A 23,013-nucleotide genomic window follows, 5' to 3' on the forward strand; every position below is an offset into this window, starting at 1 on the left:
AAAAATACTATTTCTTTTGTTTTTTACAGTGCAAATACTTGTAATCAAAAATAAATATAAAGTGAGCACTGTACACTCTGTGTTGTAATTGAAATCAATATATTTGAAAATATAGAAAACATCCAAAAATATTTAAATAAATGGTTTTCTATTATTGTTCAATTGTGATTAATTTTTTAACTGCCTGTCAGTCCTACTTTTAGTGCATTCTGGACAGTCAATACCAAAAACTGATCAAGTAAGATTTCACTGGAATTGGACCAAGAACATCCGTGGATACTTAGTGAGTCCATATACATTGGAAGGGTAAAGAAACCAGAGTGACTGGGGACTTGACATCAGAAAGAGCCCACCCTATCACAAACTGCACTACAGTGCCTGTCTGTTCCCTAAGTGAACTATCATACCACACATCACCTCTCACTTCTTTTTTCCCCATTGGCTGATCAGCTGCATGGAAGTAAAGAGACCTCCTTCATACTAGCCATGGTTTCTCTGTGCAGCGGACTATAAAGGCAGTGGCACTCCATTTGTGATATCTGGGATGTGCCACCTTCAGAAGTTGAATTAAGCATTTTTACACCCTTCATCATAGTCACGTTATCACAATTTGACCTTGAATGTAGAAAGTCTTATTTATAAAGAGTTACACATAGCGATCATCTGTCCATGCTGACACTTTGAATATAAGGGGGTTTACTAAAACACAAATTTGGCAACCTAAGAGTTAAATATCATGTCTTAATATCTGAAGCATCTGTTATTGTGATTCTTCCGATAGTGAAATATTGAGATCCATAGCCATTTTACCATATTTTTAGTTCTTTAGATAAACAAGTACATTCATTAATTATCCACACATTAAGCTCTCATTTGCATTTTATAAAACTCACTTCCATCTTATTCTGAAAAAGTACCTCCATACATAAATGTACGTGTCACCAAATTAATTTGTAACTGACATTTTTATTTTGTAGTTAAGAAATATATCTTACTCCATACTCTGCAAGACTATATATATCCATATATCATTCTACTATTCTGTTGATAAGTGTTATAAAAGTAAATCAGGTTTCAACACTAATACTTGAAAAATATCTTTTTTCATCTTAAACCATCAGCCATTTATTGTCCTTTTTCACATGTTCCACTCATTGCATTCTTGTCCTATTAAGTTAGTTTTCATCAGTTTCATGAGAAATAATTCATAGGAAACTAATACACGTGGTGTCCTATATCTTCATTATTTAGTTCTTCCCAATCTGTTAACACCTACAATTTAGATAATCCAGGCTATTACGTGCTTTATTGTACACTGAAAAATAAGAGTCTCTCAGAACTGGATAGTACAGCAGAAAACTAATACCACGCACATACTCATACACAATAAAAAGTCACTGAAGTGTGTCAAGCAAAAACATTCTCTCTTTCTTTCCAGAGTACCTTCGCTGAGAAACAACATGAGAAGGCATGGAAGTGGGAAGATTCATCTCATGTAAATTAGCATGTGTTCAACAATATACTTTCCTAATCCCAAATGGTTCTTCTATTGGTTTTACTAATTGCTCCTACTGATGATGCCCTTTGCAGCTTATTACATTTTAACCACTCTGTATAAATATTTATCTAAGTTCTTTAGTTCTCATTCTCTTCACCTTATATTTTGTCCCCCTTTTTTGTTTTTGAGATCTAAGAGCATCTTTGTCTTTCAGAAGCCTTCTTAATTTTCATTTTGTGAAAAATGAATTCTCTCATCTTTCTCAAGAATTAAGATCCTAAAATCCCCTATGCTTTTGTGGCCAGTTTCTACAGAAGTCTCTAATAACCTTTTATTCTGAGGTAGCTAGAACCTCCAGAGTATTCCAAGTGTGGCCTCTGTTCTCTAAGTGCTAGAATGTTTATACTCATTTACACTTACAGAGGATACCAAAACAGTACTTTATTTGATAGGTTGCTTGTAAGGGGGGGGGAAGGGGGAGTTTGCCTTAATGGCATACCTGCTGCACCCAATAGCTTCCTTGAGTAATTTTGTTTTCCGAACAAGGGAAATTTCTGCTGCAATCAGATGCACAGTACAACATTATCCCAACTGACTGTTTATCAACCAAGGATAATTTTTAAGATGGCCATGGTCCACATTTAGGGTATGGCTACACTTGCAGATGTACAGCGCTATGAGTTAAACCTGCCTTCGCACAGCTGAGTAGGGAAAGCGCTGCAATCTGTCCACACTGACAGCCGACAGCGAACTGTCGTGGCCACATTTGCAGCATTTGCAGCTGCATTGGGAGCGGTGCATTATGGGCAGCTATCCCAGCATTCAAGAGGCTGTAATGTGCTTTTCAAATGGGGGGTGGGGTGGGGTGGGGTGGAGTGGAGTGTGACAGGGAGCGTGGGGGGGAGAGAGAGTGGGATTTTGGAGTGCTGAGAGTGTGTCAGCACGCTGTCTTGTAAGTTCAGACCCCCCTCACTCCCCCAGCCCCTCTCACTCACTGAAAGCAAACAGCAGCTGTTTTTTTCTCATAGACCAGATAAGCAGCCCCTCACCAAAACAGACCCCAACCCCTCTCTTCAAGCAAACATTAGCTGTGGGTACTCATTCAAGGCAAACAGTAGCTGTGTTTTTTTGACAAGCAGCCCCCGAAACAGAGCTTTGAAAGGGCACTTCCTCCTCCGGAGTTCACAACAAAACAAGAGAAGACGCTTCAGTTAAAAAGTTTATGGGGAGTTTCTGGAGGTCAATCAGTGCGTAATGTTACTCCCCATTTACACTGGAGCAGCAGCGTCTCAGCCAATACGCAACAGCTGTTATTCCTCTCAGGGAGGTGGAGTACCAGCAGCACTGTAGTCGCGGAGACACAGTGCTGTACGTGTCTTGCCAGTGTGGACAGGGAATGAGGTACAGCGCTCTGGGAGGCTTTATTGCACTGTAACTGGCAAGTGTAGCCAAGGCCTTAGTTTTACAACTTAAGTGGGGCAGAAAGGGGGGCAGAAAGTTTTCCTCCATCCAACGCTACCATCCCCGAGACAGAAGCTTCTCTTGCTCTCACACCAGTAGCTACACAGAGGAGTTAATGGCTTCACAATCTGAGGCTGGAAAACTAACACAGATGGGTCAAGACTTATGATAGACATAATACCGTATGAAAATAGTTTAAACTATTTTGAACAGGGAAAATTTGCATGGCCTCTGCAAAAGGACACTACAGCACTGAAGTGTTTTTCTTTTATAAATGGCTTTTAAGAATAACGGAATGAGATTATTAAATAAATCAAGTATTTATCAATAAATCATATTAATATAAAGAAATTAATGTTCATGAAATTCACAGCATGTCTAGAATAACTTTCACAAGCCACAAATTCTGGGTGAAATGCTGGCTCATCTAAATCATCGTATTTATGAAGCAAATTATCTCAGTTATATGCATACTTAAGAGAAAATTAAATAAATAGCCAAAACCAGTTGAATTCTACACCAATTCTAGGTTAAAAGAATGATGAAAAAAACAGGGTCTAGAATAGTCTAGACCATGAAATTAACTTATTTTAATACAACAGGAAACTGGACTTTTGAAACACTAAATAACATGTTAGCTGATGCTATTATCTGTAAACAATTTGGAAAAATGCATTAAATCTGTTTACATTAGCCATGAAATGACTGAATGATGGTACAGCAATGTTTTCCTTTACATTTCACAATAATAGTTTTGAAATCACTCTGAATTTGTCAATAATGAGAAAAACCTCCCTTATTAGGTCAAGGGCAACAATTGTTCACCTTACTTAAAGATCATTAAAATACATCCTTAATCATAACATGTAGTTCATTACAAATAAAATTGCCTTTGGTTCAATAAAACTAATTAAATGTAAATGGTATTGTTTACTGCTGTATGGATCTTTTGATATAAATCAGCAAATCACCATTTATTGAAAATTACAGTGACCTCACTGCTGTTAATAAATTTACTTGATCAAATAAGCCAGAGAAGAATGTCCTAGAACATGCATAGTGCCAGAAAAAACTCTGCCCCACACATGACTGTGAAACCACAAGAAACCTAACCTGGGTGCTACAGTCCTTGCTGCACAGCCATCATTAAATGACTTGTTGAAATTTTAATTCTCTGATCACATTAAGTGGTTTGAGAAGACAACAAAATCTGTACTGATCATCTTTGGTGGTGTCATCTGTTCTTTAGGAAAAGCTCTGAAGGTTTGCAGGTTTATTTATTCCCGGTATCACAGTGGATAAGGTTACAATGCTGCACTGTTGATGGGACTGACAGCTCATGACTACACAAGATACTCATAATCCTTTACATTGGATAACTAAAGAAATCAAAATGAGTGACAATTATGGACATTATATGCTGTTAAATGCAAGACCCAATTGTTTAGTCTATATCTATACTCAAATTACACTTACTGTCCATCCTTTTCAATTCCTAAAGATATAGTCATGTATAATATCAAAGTATATACAGTAATAAAACTTCTCCTTTGGAAATGTGCTCCAAGTTCAGCCAGAGACACTGTGTAATGAAGATGACCGTCGGCGCACAGGGAGCCAGTAACAGTATCAGGATCATCCACAGGGAAGACTGTGGTGCAGTTGAAACCACCTGCTTCCCGACACACCCAGGATTTGGACACAAGCAGGGGGGTGGCAGAAGGTGAAGGACCCCTTTGAAAGCAGACCTGAAGTCACTCCATGCCTTCTGATGGACTTGTTACATCAATAGAACCTGACATTTTGCTGTTTTGTAGTTAATCTATAATTTCTGTTAAACTAGTAGTAAACTGCAAACCTTAATTTAGTTTAGTAGTTGCATATCCAAATGCAGTGAGCATTTTCATTCCAGTTTTAGAGATAGTATTGAATTCCAAGATATTTCACACACTTAAAAAGGGGCACTGCTACAATGTTAATATCTCTAGAGCCAGAATAAACTTTAAGTGGAGCCACTGAACATTTTGTATTAATCTATTCCTGATTTTCTTGCCACTGCAGTAGCAATTAATGTAGAGTTGTGCATACAGTCTATTAACTCCTTACTCTAAGGCAAAACTTGCTCCTACTTCAGTGGGAGCTTTGGCTAAATAAGGAGAGCTGAATCGGGGGAGGTGGGGAATCTATATATCAGTGTGATATCACCACAGCTATTTTAGATATAGTCCAGCAGGTGGCATTCAAGAATTATTGTAAAAAGAATAAGTCCAGCCTATTCCTGTGGCTTGTCATTTACACTTTAACCTCCAAACACTAGAAATTATCACTATATGCATATCAAAGATGTGAGCTGAAGGGACTTTATTCATATACCTTCTATGGGAGAAGGATTGTTATTTATTGATAGGCATTTTTTATATAGCACTGATAGAAGTGAATGTGTTATGTCCTCTGGTTATAGGAAAATTCTCTGGCGTTTAGGGCTCATGTTCCAAACTGTGTAAGAGTTAAGTAGTTGTCAACTGGTTAATTGCTACTTGAATTACAAAGTTAAAAGCTTCATATTTTCTAAAGCACCAGATACTTCTTAGCCCTAGGGGGAATGGCTATCATATCTGAGCTTCAAAAACAGCTGGTTCTAGAATTGAGTGGCTGGTTCTAAATGGGTGCACAAAAGTAGGAAAAGCATAAGGGGCCACAATCCCAGTGTTTGCATACATGGAATGAAAAGAGTGGATAGGGGTAAAGAGTAAAAATGCTTAGAGTGACACTATGCTTTCCTAAGGGAGAGTCATCACACAGGTAGAAGGACCAAAGCTGTCACAGGAAGGAACACACGCTTCCAGTTCCTGAGGATGCTGCTGTTGGCATTATGACATCCTGTAAAAAAAAAAAATGTCAAGTCTTTCAAAAGTAGGTGTCCCTGTTGTGAACTACATGCGTAAATTAGGTAGGCATGTAAAACAAAGTAGTTTTTGAGTTGAGCATACAAACAAAAGGTAGGAACATTTTGAAAAAATAAGTCAGAACACTTTTATACTTACACACTTAGCTTCCCTAAATTTCTGCAAACTTTCAACAAAATATTTGTTGGGCTGAGATTAAAGAAGTGAGAGTGAGTAACTAGAATGGACCGCTCAAATTATATAATATTTTTTTCATATTTAACATGGCTGCTTCATTGTGTCTAAGTATTAGAATTCGGAAGACATTCTCTGAGGAAAATCTCATCTCAGTAAGTGATTTTTACACTTCACATTGTGCATAATATCTTGTACATAAAGTGTGAAGAATTTTGAAAATATTTCCGGTTGTTACTGTTGAACTTTTTAAAAAAGAATACATCACATTTACATGTATTTCTATAGTAAATGCATGGGCCCTGCTTTATATTATACATCTTATTATAATGGATAAAAACAATGTTTACTGTATTTATAATATTTTCCTTCCATAACATGATAACAGTTATTTTGAATTTCCATGACTCCTGCTGAAGTCAAGGTGGTGATTCAAAGTAGTTTGGTATTTTCAGCTCATTCATACACAATATTAGATTACAAAATTACTACACACTATTCAACAACATAGTCCAAGCCATAAGAATTTGAAAAGATCACTTGACTAAGCTAGAATTATGTAGATGCTCCAGGAGCTTCACAGGTTGGACTGATAGTTCCATTCAGAAGAACTTGAACAATCATTTATTTCACACTTTAAGGCTTAAACTTAGTTTTCAGATTTATCACCATGAGTCAGGGTTTTTAGGGGCACAAAGAAGCTATAAAGCAAGCAATGGCAGATAGTCCCACAGTGGACCAGAGGCTGAAGTGGGACTGTTAGTTTTCCTCCAGCCTACTATTCCCAAGCCCATCAGAGGGTGGAGCTATGCATTCCATGACCTGAGATCATACAGGAGAGTTAGGGTATGCCTACATTACAGCTGTGAAGTGTAATTCCCATCTTGGGTAGACATACACGCACTAGCTCTGCTTGATACAGTGCACTAAAAATACTAGTGTGGCTAGGGTGGCATAAGCAGCAGCTCAGGCTAGTCATCTAAATATAACCTCCTTTGAGATCCTAGTATGTACTTGTGCAGTGACCCTGAACCACCCCTGGTGCTGCTGCAGCCACACTGCTAGTACTAGCTCTAGGATAGCTAGCACATGTATCCCTACCCAAGCTGAGAATTATATCTCCCCGCTGCAGTGCAGGTGTACGTTTAAGGGTTGGAGGTTCTTAAGAAGACTGAGGGCTCATCTAGATGAACAGTTAGTGTGCAGCAAGCTGGGGTGGAAATCTACAGTGCACGAGTATGTCAAATAGTGTACTTACATGTCCACGTAGACCCTGCTACTATACAGTAAGAGTTTCCTAATGCACAATGAGCTATTCCAGTTTCAAAGTGGGGTAGCAGAGCTAATGCGTGTATGTCTACCTGAGCTGGTAATTAGACTTTCCAGCTGCAGTGTAAGATTTTCTTTGTGCTCCTAAGGATCCTATCAGGCGCAGTACAAACATAAGAGTGTGTGCAGATACAACAAACTCCTTTGAAGAGGGAATATATGCATGGGCCCTAAACATGGACAAAATTGTGAAACTTTCCACATTTTAAAGAACTACAGCATGAGATGTTAAAATATCTTTATTATTGACTGGATTTCTAATTTAAATAAATTCATTTGCATGGAACACGTAGCTTGCCCAAAGTTCCTTAACTGGCCCTTCAAAGATTCCCCTGCATTGGGTATTCTTCAGGTGGCAGAGAGCTGCTGCATGAGGCTGTGTTCCTGGGAAATGAAGCAATCTAAGCTGCTGCAACAGCTTACTCATCATGCTCTACCTTGTACTAGATATCCAGGCCAACCTATCAGCCCAAGGATTCAGGAGTTTGAGAGATGGTTTAAACCAACTTCTCCAGTCCTACACATTCTCCATTTTTGTACTGAGAATCTTGGCCAGACCTAGAAATCTAGTACAATGATCCTTTCAAGGACAACTGAACATTTTTGAGGATTGTGAGGGGGAGGTGGAAAAGAAGAGTAGAAGATAAATATTCTCTAATTTTATTAGAAGAAACATTTTTAAATGATCTTTTTCTAGATATTTTCCCTGAATGTCTCTTTTTTCAGCTCCTATGTCTGAAGAATCAATCCTTGCAAAAAACAGATTTTTATAATATCCAGGCATAGGACAGCTTTCAAATTTTAACCTGAAAATAAAAGAATAATCTCCCTTATTCATCATAGCATAGTTTATATCCACAAACAAAGAAAGCCCACAGCTACTTCTGTTTGGTGCTGCCAGCTTTCCTCTTAGCCCGCAGGTGTGTTCTTCAGATAAATATCCACTCCCCCCAGCCCCCACAAAACCCTGGTTGAAGATGGAAATGTGGAAGTGAGGTTTTTCTGGTTCTGAAGATGTGTTACACTGCAACAAACTTCATGTGTTTTGTTACAGGTTAGCTGCACTCTAACCAATTTTAAGAGGGCTAGATCATAAGGTATATGGCTAGGCACAAGGAACCCAAATTAAAGTTGCATGGACAACCTTAAACTTAGGCACTTCTTAACCTGTGAATTCTTAACTTTGTAACTGTAACTTTCTTTTACTAAAGGCTTCTTTTAAAATGTAATAGCCAATTCTTTTAGAAACTCAACAATTGAAAAAACAAAAAATTGCACTGTGTGAAACCACACTGACCTCCCACATAGTCATCAGCAGGGTTGGGATCTTTAGATCTACAACACAGACCTCTTCTGCTTGAGCTGAGTAACTGGTATCAGTAGAAGGCTGTTATCTATGCTGACCTTCTACTGGAGGGGACTGGAGAAACATTTTGCCAGTGAGTTTCACAGCTATTTGCTAGACAGCAGAGAAATGTGGGGATGCAGGATCTCTCTGGGTTCAAGTCCAGGTTCTGTGGGGGAGCATGCATTTGTGGTTAGAGGTCTTTGTGCCCTAGTCTCTCCCTGTCCTCTTCTGCTCCTGTGCCTGCCCTCTCCAGCTCCTGTCCCTGACACCAGCTCCTATCCTGCTGCCCACAACTCTCTTCCCAAGCTTCACTCCCACACCCCATTCCCTCTACATTCAAGTCAAGTGGTTTCCTCCTCCTTTCCTGAGTGCCAGAAAGGGGAGCATTGAGAGCACAGGAAAGACAATCCCACAGCTGCTAGCTCCAGTTCCACAGCAGTCACAAGCAGTTGGAAGGAGACACTGCAGAAAAAGTCCTGCTGAACTCCTGCAGTCCCAAGATGAAGCATGCTCATTTTGTTTGTGGAGATGGCATGTGCACAGTCCATTCAACATACAGGAGTTGTAAGGGGATGGACAAGCCCAATGCTGATTAAATCTTTCAAAAAGTCAGTTGCCAGATTCCAGGAAGTATCTACTGAGCATGTGCTCAGACAAACTTTTCAGAGACTTTTTCAGAGAGTTTTCACAGGGACAGCAAAAAGAACATCCATTATGCCAGGGCGACAACCCCCATTCCCAGGCAAATTTCAAGTACCCCATATCCAAAGTACAGAGGCATTAGAGTTTCTCAATAAAACAGCTCTAAGAACTTTTTTAACATAAGCAAAACAATATATATTTTTCCTAACCCCTGTCATGGAAACAGCTGAGTCAATTTAGCTGAAACTTTTCTAAGGCAGATACTTGGCATGGAAAATTTAAATTCAAACATTTTACATTTGACAAAGTTACAAGCAACTGAACAACAGGTTCTTGTAAAGAAAAATGTTGGGCATTCTTAACTATAGGCATCATTACCTGTACTGCCTATAAACACACACACACACACACACACACACACACACACACACACACACACACACACACACACAAAAAATAGGCAAGCAGTCACTGCAAATCTCTATCCTTGTGTAATCCTGTTTTCCTCACCCACAAGGACCCTAAAACCTCTGTGCCAGGAAGCATTCATCTTACGAGAGTGGACTGCTATGTCCCAAATCCCCAAGCCTATATTCAATGGAAGAGACAAACCCAACTGTATCCCTCTCTTGCTCCTTTAAATGGAAAAATTAAATATTGGCATAATCCAGTCTTTTCCATAGAATTAAAAACAGATGCATTATTTATAGCAAAGACTAATATTGCAGTCATGGATTAATTTATTTTTAATTAGAAACATATTTATACATAGTAACTGTAACAAAGCTTTCTACGATATACAAGGTATAAATAGGTACACTGAAGAGACAGTGAAATAAATAACTGTAAAGCTTACCCCCAAAGCTGGTAACCTCTGTGTGCAGCTGACAGCAACTTTTAGCTTCCAGTCTGTTTCACCATCTAGCTGATCAGTTCGAATAAAACACGAACCTTAAAATTACAAAAAGAAACCATATATCACAATATAGCCAGCTTTTCCCTCCCCCTGCAAGGTTCTATAAAATGTCCAGTTTGTTACCTCAAACTGATATTGTTTCTTTATCCTCTTTCTATACATTTTTATGTAATTATTCCTACATATTAAGGGCCTGATCCAAAGACCCAATGGTTTTAAAGCAAGGCATAAGTGTTTTGTTTTGGTTAAATGCTTTCGGTAAGGAACACTATAGATGTGTCACATTATTTCAATACAATCTTCATAACAAATTTTTTTTAAAAAAATCAATATAGACATGCATGTAAGTAACAAGAACAGATTCTACTTTAAGTATTTTATACCATCTAAATTTAGATCAGTAAATGAAAGATATATTGAGTAAAATGCATTTCAGGTGCAACTCCATTGACTTGTTAGTATTATGCCGGGATGAGCATTTTTGAAGAAATGATTCATAAAGCCATTTGTGTAATTGAGATATTAAAGCTATTATAAATTTCAGAGATGTTTAAGATTATTATTCCATTTAAATTTGTGATTGGATCTTAGAAATCCCTTCTAATATACACTTCTTTACTGACCCAGACTGAAACCTATCAAGATGCTATATTTATTAAGTGTGCATAGAAGCCTGGTTCATTATCAGACTCCAGTACACATGTATAAATTATATTTAAAGGAAATCAACTCCAAAATGGATTTTAACACATTTGTGGATGTCATGGATCCAAAACTAGATAATCTTACAGCACATATGACTAATCTATAATTAAGATGTGGTGGAAGCTCAAACTACGCAGACTGACATGAACATAAAAGTAACCAAAGAGAATTAGTGACATTACAAACAATTTATGTGTTTTACAAAGAGCAGACTAGTATAAAGTGTTAGAAACTCAGTGCTGAAGGAAAATAATGATAACGAGATTGATGGATATGGCCAATATAGGGAATATTCAAATTACTATATGAATAGATTCCAAAAAAAGTTACAGCTGAATATTGTGGAGATATTATATATATACACATACATATTCAGCAAGCTATTTACATTTATTTAAAAATATAAATATAAATTTAGATAGCTTGCTGAATATAAATCCAGAACCCGGCAAGAATTATACTTGTCAAAATGCTAAAAGTTTTAAATTTTCAGACATTAGGAACCATAAAAAAAAATTTATTTATTTAGGACTAGTGAGGGAAAGAGTTTTCTTCTACTAAGGTATACATCTTATGATGTTTCTTCCAATTTTCCTTTTCCAAAACAATCCAAGAGATGCATTGGTACATAAATATTTCCTAGACAAAGTGAGTGTATATATGTTGTTAGTGGTCCTAACAGATATCAAATATCAATATTTTGTAGAAAGAGTAATATCCTACTGGTAAATTCTATCCATATACAAATACGTAATAATTTTAAATATCAGCATTCAAACCGGAATTTTAACAAAAATGTCTTAATACCACATGAATATGCAACATTCCTTCTGAAGAGAAAATATACTACATATTTCATTTATTTAATAATGAAAAGGTATATAAAATGAAAGGCATTCTTCTCTATTAGTCATTCAGCACAGAAGTTAAGTAAAATCATAATAATTGAAGTAGACACGACTATTTTAGTCATGCCACTGGAGTAACTATGGATCCAGTCTCATATTCAAGTTTTATGAATAACCGATATTTGCAGAGATTTTTAAAATACACTATGTTATTTATTACATCATGACATATCACCAGTTAAACCTGACAGATTAGAAGCAAGCATTTTTATACTAGCCAAACACAATTACAGTCACTAGTGTTATATTGTAGACTATAGTAAAACACATCTACCCCATGTAATGCTGTTCTCAGGAGCCAAAAAATCTTAGTGCGTTATAGGCGAAATCGCGTTATATCAAACGTGCTTTGATCCATCAATGTGCGCCCCTCTCCCTCCTGCTGTGCTGCTTTACCAAGTTATATCTGAATTTGTGTTATATCGGGTCAGGTGGTATTGGGGTAGAGGTGTACTTGTATTGTCCTCTCACACACAGCATGCAATGATGTTAATGGAGTTGAGACAGAAAAATGAATTTTTAAAGAGATTTATGCTAAACTAAGTTTTTTTACATATAGAGATCTCTATATATAGATATATAAACACACACACGTATGTAAAGAGAGAGAGAGCATGCGCATATATACAATTCTGTGAATTAACTTGCATACAATATTAATACATACATTTCATAATGTTCCTAGTTCTAGACTTGCAATCAATTATGTTAAAACTTTGCTAACAAAGTAGTTTCACCATTAGAAGAGAGTTAGCACTTTTCTTTCATCCTATGCTCATTGGCAAAGGAGTTTCCCTTGACTAGTTTGAGTCCTTTTACATAGAGAATAAAGCAATGAGCTAAATGCAGTGCCTCTAATAGCCAGCGTACCAGAAAGAGTGTCTGTGAGGGAATACAAAATTGAAAAAGGTTTTGTATTACAGGAAGCAGGTTGACAAAGTGCCAGTAAGTACATTTTGTTTGGGTGCTCAAATCCAGATGAATTTGGTGTCACAATGAAAGTACATTGAACCCGATGTAGGTAACCCAAGGTTTTATTCATGCATGCCTGTAAATTTAGCAGCTCAATGAGTTAACAGTCTGAAAGGACAGTTCAGAGAGAAGGCACATTATATGTGAACTGAAGATGGCACTTTCACACAATCCTCTTTCCAAGAAGTTTACCTGTGTATCTTTGCTCAACAATATTCAGCACATATTAAGAAAATCAGTCTTTAAAACCTCAGTGTACACAGCTTCCAAAATGCTTCATTTACTTCACTATGACATAAAAATCTCTTTCATAGTTCAGAACCTCAGATCACAAAACTATAAAAAATGAATGCCCCAAATGTAGTGAATCTCTGGACAACACATTGATGTATTCACTTTTCATAAAATAAGAAAATATTGCAAAGTAGTTTTTGAAGTGTCCATTGATATATAAGGAAATACAATTAAGGTGAGATATCTAACAGTATCTAAGAACTCCACAATCCCAATGCACATTTCAATGTATGGCAGAGATCAACAGTCTACTTTCTATCATACTTTTTCCTATACAGGACATTTCATGGCTATTCTTACCCTTCCTGTCAATGGCTGCTCTCATCCATCAATTTCATTTAGAATTATACTACAGATCAATGCAGTTCAAGACCAGTGTGGATCTTGTGAATGGTTGACTGCACATATATTCATTTAACAGAGCTCACACTATGACATGTATTGGTCAGCCACATTTCCTCTTCACTTCAGCAGTTAATTTCATCAATAACTTATCTCATAGCCCGTTTCCCTTTCATCCAGAAAGGAGACTGCCTTGTGCCAACTCAGCTCTCAGTAGTGATCACTACAGCAAAACTGAAACAATAAAACTTTTTTCCCCCATTTTGAAATAGTTCTTTATCAGTACTGATAAAATAACTAACTTTACTCCAAGATACTGATTTTAAACTTTGTATAACTAAGGTGTAAGTATATGAGATTACTTCTAATTATGTAACTAATGTTTAATGAAAAACAGTGACAACTTTTTGTGTTACAGTGTGTACCTGTAAAAACAATAGGCACTACATAAAGCCCAAATTATAATATATACAATTGTCTGAGACACTAACAGATACAACTTTTTCCATGATATTTATTCTTTTAAATACCTATTGTAGTGTATCAAATTGAAAAATGTCATAACTTAGCTCAACATTAAGGGTGGGAGGGATAGCTTGGTGGTTTGAGCAGTGGCCTGCTAAACCCAGAGTTGAGAGTTCGATCCTTGAGCAGGCCACCTAGGAATCTGGGGCAAAAATCTGTCTGGGGGTTGGTCCTGCTTTGAGCAAGGGGTTGGACTAGATGATCTCCTGAGGTCCCTTCCAACCCTGATAGTCTATGATCTATATATCATAAGCATATAAAATAAAACAGTACATTAGATCATAAAGTTTACTATCTTTTGTTCCAAACTTTCTGTTAAGGAACATGCTTTAAGCCTGCATTAATCAAACTTCAAAACCCCACTTCTGTAGCACTACTGTGTTCTACCAGAAAGAGCACAACTACAAAAATCTCAGAGTGGTAGATTTACCTGCTCTGTAGACAACTGTAGGACCTGCTAAGGTGTTATTTTTCAGGTAAGCAGGGGGTGAGGAAGGTGAGATTTCTTTTTTTAGTCCTTAGAATATACTTTAAAAATTAGACAAACAGTAGAAGTCTAGACAATATTTAAGTACACATCCAATATATGGTATCAGCAGTGCAAAAGTGGCTAATCAGAGAGAAGTGAAATCCCATATTGAATGTGGGAAACTTAATAAAGAGTAATCAGAAACACCTGCCATAAAGCTAAATCACATATTTTAATTTAAAGGAGAATGAAGACGACAGTGGAGGGAATATAGATATTCATTATTTCTAAATACATAAACATGATTCCTCCCCACTAAAGAAGATTTAACAGTAGTTTTCAAAAGTTGGATACAGTGAATTTGGCCCATAAACATTTACATATAGTGTCCATGTTTGTAGCAACGATGGTGAATTCTTTAAAATGATACTGCATTAGAGTCTGAGGATGAGACTACATACAAAAATTGCATTAATTTAAATAAAATATTTTTTAAAATCGATTTAGTTAAACTGGTGCAAATCCATGTGGGTACAATTAAATGAATTTACAACTGGCTCCATGTAGCTTACTCAAGTGAAGTCAGATGTAAATCAATTTAAGTGTATCCACACAAGGGGCTGGTTTCATCAATATAACTATATCAATTTTAAAAATAATTTTAGTTAAAGTAGTCTAAACACTGTGTTTGTACAAGTCCTAAGAATGCAAAATAAGCTGTATTTTTAAACCAATATTGGGTTCTTCTACAAGGATTACCCTAAGAATAATTTCAATTTGCACTCCTGCCAGTAGGGAGGGAAGAGAGACATTTGCTATTACTTTTTGTTATGGAAAGCACTCAGATAGCACAATGATGGACAACATTATAAGAACCCAATTATCTACATATTCTTAATATTATATTTGGCACTGTACATTTCAATCAGGTTTCCTTTGCTCTTGTTGGTTTGTAATTTAAATGTGTACAACAAAAAGGCATGAATATTGTTAAATAAACAAAATATTACTTATTTCAATCCAGACGAAAGGTGTTTGAACATAATTCAGAGGTGATTGGGCATTGTCTGTGTTGTCAAATATATTATATTCTTAACATTCCAAGTCCACCTAAAACATATTGTTACAGTGGTATTCTTAATACAACAGGTTACATCAAAATGTTAATGGAAAGACTGCAAAAGCTCGTATTGCATCTTACTGCAGGCTGCAAACTGGTATACTGTGTTGGCTTTAACACAAGAATGCAGTTCATAGTGTCAATTTCAGGTAAACAGCATGAGTGGTTTACCAAGAATTGCACACAATAGCAATAGCTGATGGTTCTATTTTATTCTTTAATGCTAACCAAACATAGTATTATGAAATTCAAGCATAAACATTAACAGTGACATAATATCTCGCAAACTGAATGAAGAAACAGAAATTCCAAGTTAAGTCTATCACACTCACTCACTGTTTTCTATAGGTATTACAACATTTATCATATATTAGATCACACAGCCACGCAGAGACTTTTAGATAACTTTGTGATACTTACTGTAGGCTATCAAAGACTGAATGTCAAACGCAACTTGGATTTTCCTTTCCAGGGTAATATTAATTTAGACCTTTAATGTTGCTTTAACAGAGTAGAATTTTTAAAATTTTAGCTTGTGTTACTACATAGGATATTAATTTGTATATTATCAATTAAACTAAACAGATGCCTGCATGGCTACAATGAACTTAATTGATCTCAAAGCAAATGATAAGCTTTAATGGGTCCTTATACATATTACAAACTACTGATGTAAACAGATTTCTAGAATTTAATGTAAATGGCTTTAACGTAATAATGCTATCCCATTTTAAAGCAAATAGTAATGAAATATGAACATTCTTTCAAAGATTGTAATAACAATTTTACAGACTGATTAATCCAATAGAAAACTGAAGGTAATTAACTTACAAGTGTGCAATATTAAAGATTTTCCATCAGTGTTTAAAATGTTGACAGAAAAATACTGACCACAAAGTAACATTTACTTTAAATGATTTCACCCACTATACTATATTAATTCTAAAAATATTTAATCATAAAGCTAATTTGTGACAAGATTTTAGTTTATTGCTTTTGATTATTTGTTTTTATTCAAATGTAGTATTTCCTAATGAGAAAATATGTATTAGAAAACATGTGCCTATGAGAAATTTCTGTGTAATTCCAAACTATTATTGCACCAGGCACCTTTCTTCCTGATTACTACATCTTACCTTCAGAAAGAGCAAAACCTGCATTCCTTTCTCCAGCAGAACCCCTATTGATACTTTATACAAAATTTGGCCCTTATTTTCTCTAACTATAGACATCTACAGTCTCGCCAGATATTACAGTAATGTACTTAAATCACTGCTATCACTAGGATAAGTTATATTTGTGCATATGCCCTTCGGCAAGCTGATAACAGTTCTTCACAGAGGCTTTAAAAACAAGCTAATACTTTGTAATGCTACATTTTCTAAATGTATTCTAGCTTTCAGGGTTTTTTTAATTGCATATTTTTGAAGAAAAATTGTTATACTTGAATTACATTATTTATTCCTATTTTATCTTTTCATTTGCCAATGTTGTTGATGTTTCTGTTTAATGGTAAAGAGTAAGATGGACTTTTTTGTTCTTAAAACAATTACATTACAAATAACTTAGTGAAAATTTACCTAGAAGGAGAAACAAAAAAGAAATAACGAATACAGACTGATGGCAATCTATATTCTGCCACAGAAGAGTTGTTTAAAATATGTAATTACACTGGGTCACCAGATTCACGCTGGGGAGAAGAGGGGAATAAATATAGAAAATAAATTGATCTGAATGAAATCAGTTCACATTTCATTTGCAAATACTAAAGAAAAACATTTCTAACTTAATAGACATGAATTAACACTGACCTCTAAAACACTAATTTAAGACTGCAATTTTACCATTAGTGTGCAATTTTTTCCCTTTACTAGGTACTGTTTATAGAATGAACTCTGGCAAAGATTCTCTAAAAATGTTTTGGACTGCTGTAGAGAAATCTAATTCTCCTCTTCTTTTCCTGATACTCCAGAAATCCCTACACCTCCCCATGCAAACCTCTAATCCTATTATTCCCTATTTCATCTAAAGGTTCCTTTGGCTATAGAGGTCTCAAATTAACTCCCTTTGGAGTCTGTCAGTATCAACTACACAACACTTCATTCATCTAGGTTCTAAAAGTAGAGCCTCCCACATCTTGAAGATCCAGGGAACAAGCCTGTTCAATAGCACTGGTCTACAATTTTTGAGAAGTCGTCTGCTTCAGAGATAAAATATATTTATTATGTATTTTAATGTGCTGAATTCAAATATGACAATTAAAACAACTGATTGGCTACTGTTTCTAAGATATTTAAGTTTTTACATTTTATGTCTATGTATATTGTGTAGATAGTAGAGTTTTAATCATAAATTGTAAACCTAGGTCTTTTCATGTGTTTATGGTTGCTTTACATGATAATACTTCACCTGTCCTGTTTATGTAACACTTTAAAAATCAGCTAAAGGGTTATATAAATAAAATTTATTATGAAACAAAAGGCAAAAAACTATTATGTACATAGTTTAGTCCTATTCAGTGTCTACTCGGCGCTTCTTGGCTTGTCTCTCCTATTCATTAAATGGAGCATCTCTTGTCACTGTCCAGCAATAGTCTGCAAGCATTGATGGGCTCCATTTGCCCTGATAGCCTGCCAGGAGATTCCACTGCTGTAGTCTGGAGCCCAACAGCTCTGCCTTACTCTTGGGTAGTTCCAAATCCCTGACAAGGTCATTCAGTTCACCTTGCATTCTGAGGTGTGCTTCAGAGGAGGAGGATGGGAGAAAATGTGGGTCCTGTGACATTGATGGTTCAGGACCAGAAGTTTCATCCTCTTCCTCGTCTGACTCAAGTGAGAATGATTCTGGTGCATCAGGAACTGGCAGTCCTTCTCCGTGGGGTACTGGGCGTATAGCTGATGGAATGTTTGGATAATGCACAGTCCACTTTTTCTTCTTTGACACATCTTTCCCAACTGGAGGCACCATGCAGAAGTAACAATTGCTGGTATGATCTCTTGGCTCTCTCCAAATCATTGGCACTGCAAAAGGCATAGATTTCCTTGTCCTGTTCAACCACTGGTGAAGATTTGTTGCACAAGTGTTGCAGCATATCTGTGGGACCCACCTCTTGTCCTGATCTCCAATTTTGCAGCCAAAAGAAAGGTGATAGGCTTTCTAAACCATAGTGGTTATACTGCGCTTTTGTGATGCAAAAGTCACTTCACCACAAACATAGCAGAAGTTATCTGCACTCTTCACACAAGTACGAGGCATCTCTGCTCACTTTGGCTAAACAGAAATGTTTCCCTTTGCAAAATCAAACACTGACAAATAAGAGAGCATGACACTGTATGATTTCTAGAGCTGATATAGGGCAATTTGTTCAGCAGAGTGATGTAAGCTTCGTTATGATTGCATCATCCATGACTTCTAGGAATAACATGATGCAATTCATATAATGTATGACGCAATACCAGCTTCAGATTGCATCATTCATTGTTTTGCCTCAAAAGCAAGTACTGTCCAAACCCAGTCATAGATTTATTCATAGATCCAGTCAAAGATGTATTTTAGTCATTTCTGGTTTAAATTGAGATCCCTTCCCTTTATAACTCACTTATCTTCCGCCATTCCCAAGTCAAGGGTCATATATACTGACCCAATAGCATATCTTGAGAACTAGAGCCAATCAATAATTTTAAGCATCATTTTCGTTCTAAGTGACCCAGAATTAGTAAAGTTGGACTACATTTATTTCAGAAGCATTTTGGCTGTAGAGCAGTGTAATCCAGGACTGGGTAATTGAATCTACATCTCTTGAAATGCATGTATCACTTCACGGAAAGTCTCTGCATCCTGCAAATGCTATCTAAGGTGTAAGGGCAGGGGCTTTTGAAGCCAGGGAGGAGGGAGGAGGAGTGGGTGGTTTTGTATTTGTTTTTAATGAGACCACTGTAGGGGAAATATAGTCAATTTTTCCTAGAGCAAAATGTATTCCCATCCTCTTCTCACAAAATATAAAACAATCTAAACAGTATTTTAACCCTTAGAACATTTGCTAATCTCCAGGACTAACTAGTTTCCAGGGTTAAGGGGGGAGGGGTGGAGAAAAGGAGATGAACACTTGGGTGCAGCCAACCCAACCCACCTTCAATCCTGCACTCATAATGTGACCCTCCTTCCCGTAATTCCCATTTCTGATTTCTCCCATAGACCCAGACCAGCAGGAAGTGGGTCCTATCAGGAGCGGATGCAGATGACACAGACGGTGATAGAGTCCAGGGGAAAACCAGGCATGGAAGAGTGAGTTGAGGCCATGTTTACTTGGCTCCAGCAGTACATCTGAAAAAGAATCCTAAAGATCTTGCCTATACTGATGTAGATAGAGTTCTAAATTAACTGGCTAATGGGGAGACGGCAATGGATTGTGCTGAAAGGTGAATTACTGGACTGGAGAGAGGTTATGAGTGTAGTTTCTCAAGGATCTGCCTTGGGACCAATCTTATTTGATATTTTTATTAAAGGCCTTGGCATAAAAAATAGGGGTCTGTAAAGGAAATCTGCAGATGATACAAAGTTGGGAGGCATTGTCAATACAGAGGAGGATAGGATTATTATACAGGAAGATCTGGATGACCTTGAACAGTGGAGTGACAGAAATATGACATTTCAATAGTACATAGTACAAGGTCGTGCACTAAAGAGTTTCTGCTACAAGCTAGAGGCTCATCAGTTGTAAGTGACAGAGTGGGAGAGAGACCTGGGGTTGATCAATCACAAGATGACTATGAACCACCAATATGATGTGACAGTGAAAAAGGCAACTCTGATCCTAGGATGTATCAGACAAGGGATTTCCAATAGAGACAGAGAACTGTTAGTGTCACTGTACAAGGCACTGGTAAGACCTCATTTGGAATACTGTGTACAGTTCTGGTCAACCATGTTAAGGAAGATTAATTTAAACTGGAACAGGTGTAAAGAAGAGCTACTAAGGGGAAGGAAGGACCTATTGTATGAGAGGAGATTGAAAGAGCTTGGCTTGTTTAGTCTAGCAAAACAAAGGCTATGAATACATCAGGGAAATATACAGCAGGAAGCGTGAAGAGCTATTTAAGATAAAAGACAAGACTGGCACCACAACAAATTGGTATAAACTGGCCATGAACAAATTCAGTCTGGAAATTAGAACGTTTCTAACCATCTTAGAGCTGAGGTCTGGAACAACCTCTCAATAGGAGCTGTGAAAGCAAACAACTTAATTTTGAGAGAGAGATGGACAAATTTATGACTCTATTTGTATGACAGGGTTGCTTATGATGGTAGAAGGCAGGGCACTGTAAACATGGGGATTGTTTCTGGTTTATGTTCCTACAAACTCATGCTTCAGGATATCAGCTAGACACTGGTGGGTGGTCAAGAAGAGATTTCCCCATCAAAGTATTCTGACGGGGTTTTTAAGTCACCTTTCTCTGAAGCATGAGGAACGGCCATGGCTGGAGATGGGAAACTGGACAGGGTGGGCGAGAGCTCTGCACTGGAACAAAGCATTCTCTCTCTCAGATGCTTGGCTAACTAGTTCTTACTCATATGCTCAGTGTCTAAGTAGATTTAATGGTCCCTTGCAGTTAAACTCCATGACTCTAATGGTGATCCAGCACTGTAAAAACCAGTATGACATCAGAATCAGGCCCCGAGTCTCTTATTTATTTCCATTCTTCCCCCTTGTTCTAGCAGTTTCTTATATGCCCAGAATGTACACTAACACCATTTTTAAAATATTGATCAGTTTGTGCAGTGCAATATAAATAGACACAGCATAATCATTCCCATACTTCGATTCATAATAAACCACACACAACACCCCCAAATTTCATCCAGTGGAATTTAAACTCTGCCACCTTGGGTCACCAACAAGTCTGAAATCCAGGACATTTAGATCTTCAACACAAACCAATGCCGCCTGAGCTAAAGTAACTGGTAGCAATTGTAGGCTGATCTCTACATGGAGTAGCCACTAGAGAGAATGCAACACATTTTACACACTTGTTAGACAGCAGAGGATACGGGGAGGGGAGAGGATTAAGCGAGAAGAGGAGTAAGCACATTTATTCTGAAAGGCAGCACAGCTAAATGGATGAAGCTTGGGTCTGTCATACTGGAGACCAGGAGCCAGTTCCAGTCCCTATTAAAACCTCTTCATGGAACTTCATTGACATACAGGGACTGTACAATGGACAGAACAGGCCCCGGGGGAACTCTCACAGTTAAGTGGCATTGGAGGACTGGTGTACATCATCCTTCACTGCTACCCCTTGCACTTCCTGGTGTAGGGGAGTGACCATGGTAAAAGGGACTTGTCCAGGGGAGGAGGAGGACTGGCCACAGCCCAAAGTACTCTGGCAATTCTGGGCTGTGAAGAAGCCTGTTGGGGACTGTAAAAGGCTGCCACAAATTAGAGCAGATTCTGTGATTTTGAGAGATATACTCTAAGAATTATTTTGGGGATGTTTTATTGCCAAATTATACAGATGGTCAGACTAGATGATCACAGTGCTCCTTTCAGGCCTCAATCTATGAAGCTATGAATTTAAATTTCACCAATAGATAAAGCCTTAGCTGTGAACCCACTCAATAGCCACGGCAAACTCCAATACTGTATAAACATACATATAAATATATATATACACACACACATATAAGCAAACATGAAGTACAGGATATAAGAAGTTTATACACAAACCAGAGAGTTTTGAAAACTAGGAGCAAGTACCCAAACAGTTCTGACACAGAATAAACTGAAGTAAAATAACAATTTGCATATATCATTTGTATTTTTGTAATGGTTAATATATAACTGATGATTCAGAGTATTACTTGTCATATTTCTCCTGGAGACTAGAGTATATTATGCTTGGTCAGTGCTTACAGAATATGAACAGGTTGTAAATAAGATTTGCTATCAAACATGATTTTAAAAAAATACAGATGCAAACCTGAAACACTTAAGAAAATTTTCATAGTTTTATACTTTAACTTATTGTTAAAGAGTACTCAATAATTCTGTGTTGATACTAACGTACAGTGAAACAAAATGTAACAATTGTATATAGCAGTATACAGAATATATTTTATAAAGACAGTAACAATTAAGAAAAATTATTACTTTACTGTACATATGCAGAGGGCTGAATTCTGCTCTCAGTTACACCTGTGTACCAGAGTAACAGCAGAATTTGGCTAACAGTCTTTTAAAATCCATTATTTAAACTACCTTCAAAATATCCTTAATAATAATTGATTAAAATGTAGTTCACTACGTAACAGGAGACAATATTGCACCACTATGCATGGCCTATGTTCCTCTGACAACAGCTGAGTCAGAATAAACAAAAATATTACATCCACTGCTCTGAAGAATTG

General features: G+C 36.9%; 1 protein-coding gene across 3 annotated transcripts in view; it reads right to left on the bottom strand.

Moving 5' to 3' along the window:
- ATP9B (ATPase phospholipid transporting 9B (putative)) overlaps nt 1–23,013 on the bottom strand; it is a 322,516-nt gene that overhangs the window by 158,495 nt on the left and 141,008 nt on the right. For all 3 annotated transcript variants that reach the window (XM_030552602.1, XM_030552603.1, XM_030552601.1), the window contains exon 8: nt 10,215–10,309. In XM_030552602.1, coding sequence (XP_030408462.1) covers nt 10,215–10,309 — 95 coding nt within the window. The remainder of the gene's footprint in view (nt 1–10,214; nt 10,310–23,013) is intronic.

This window comes from Gopherus evgoodei, chromosome 2, assembly GCF_007399415.2.
Source record: "Gopherus evgoodei ecotype Sinaloan lineage chromosome 2, rGopEvg1_v1.p, whole genome shotgun sequence".
Classification (NCBI taxonomy): Eukaryota; Metazoa; Chordata; order Testudines; family Testudinidae; genus Gopherus; species Gopherus evgoodei.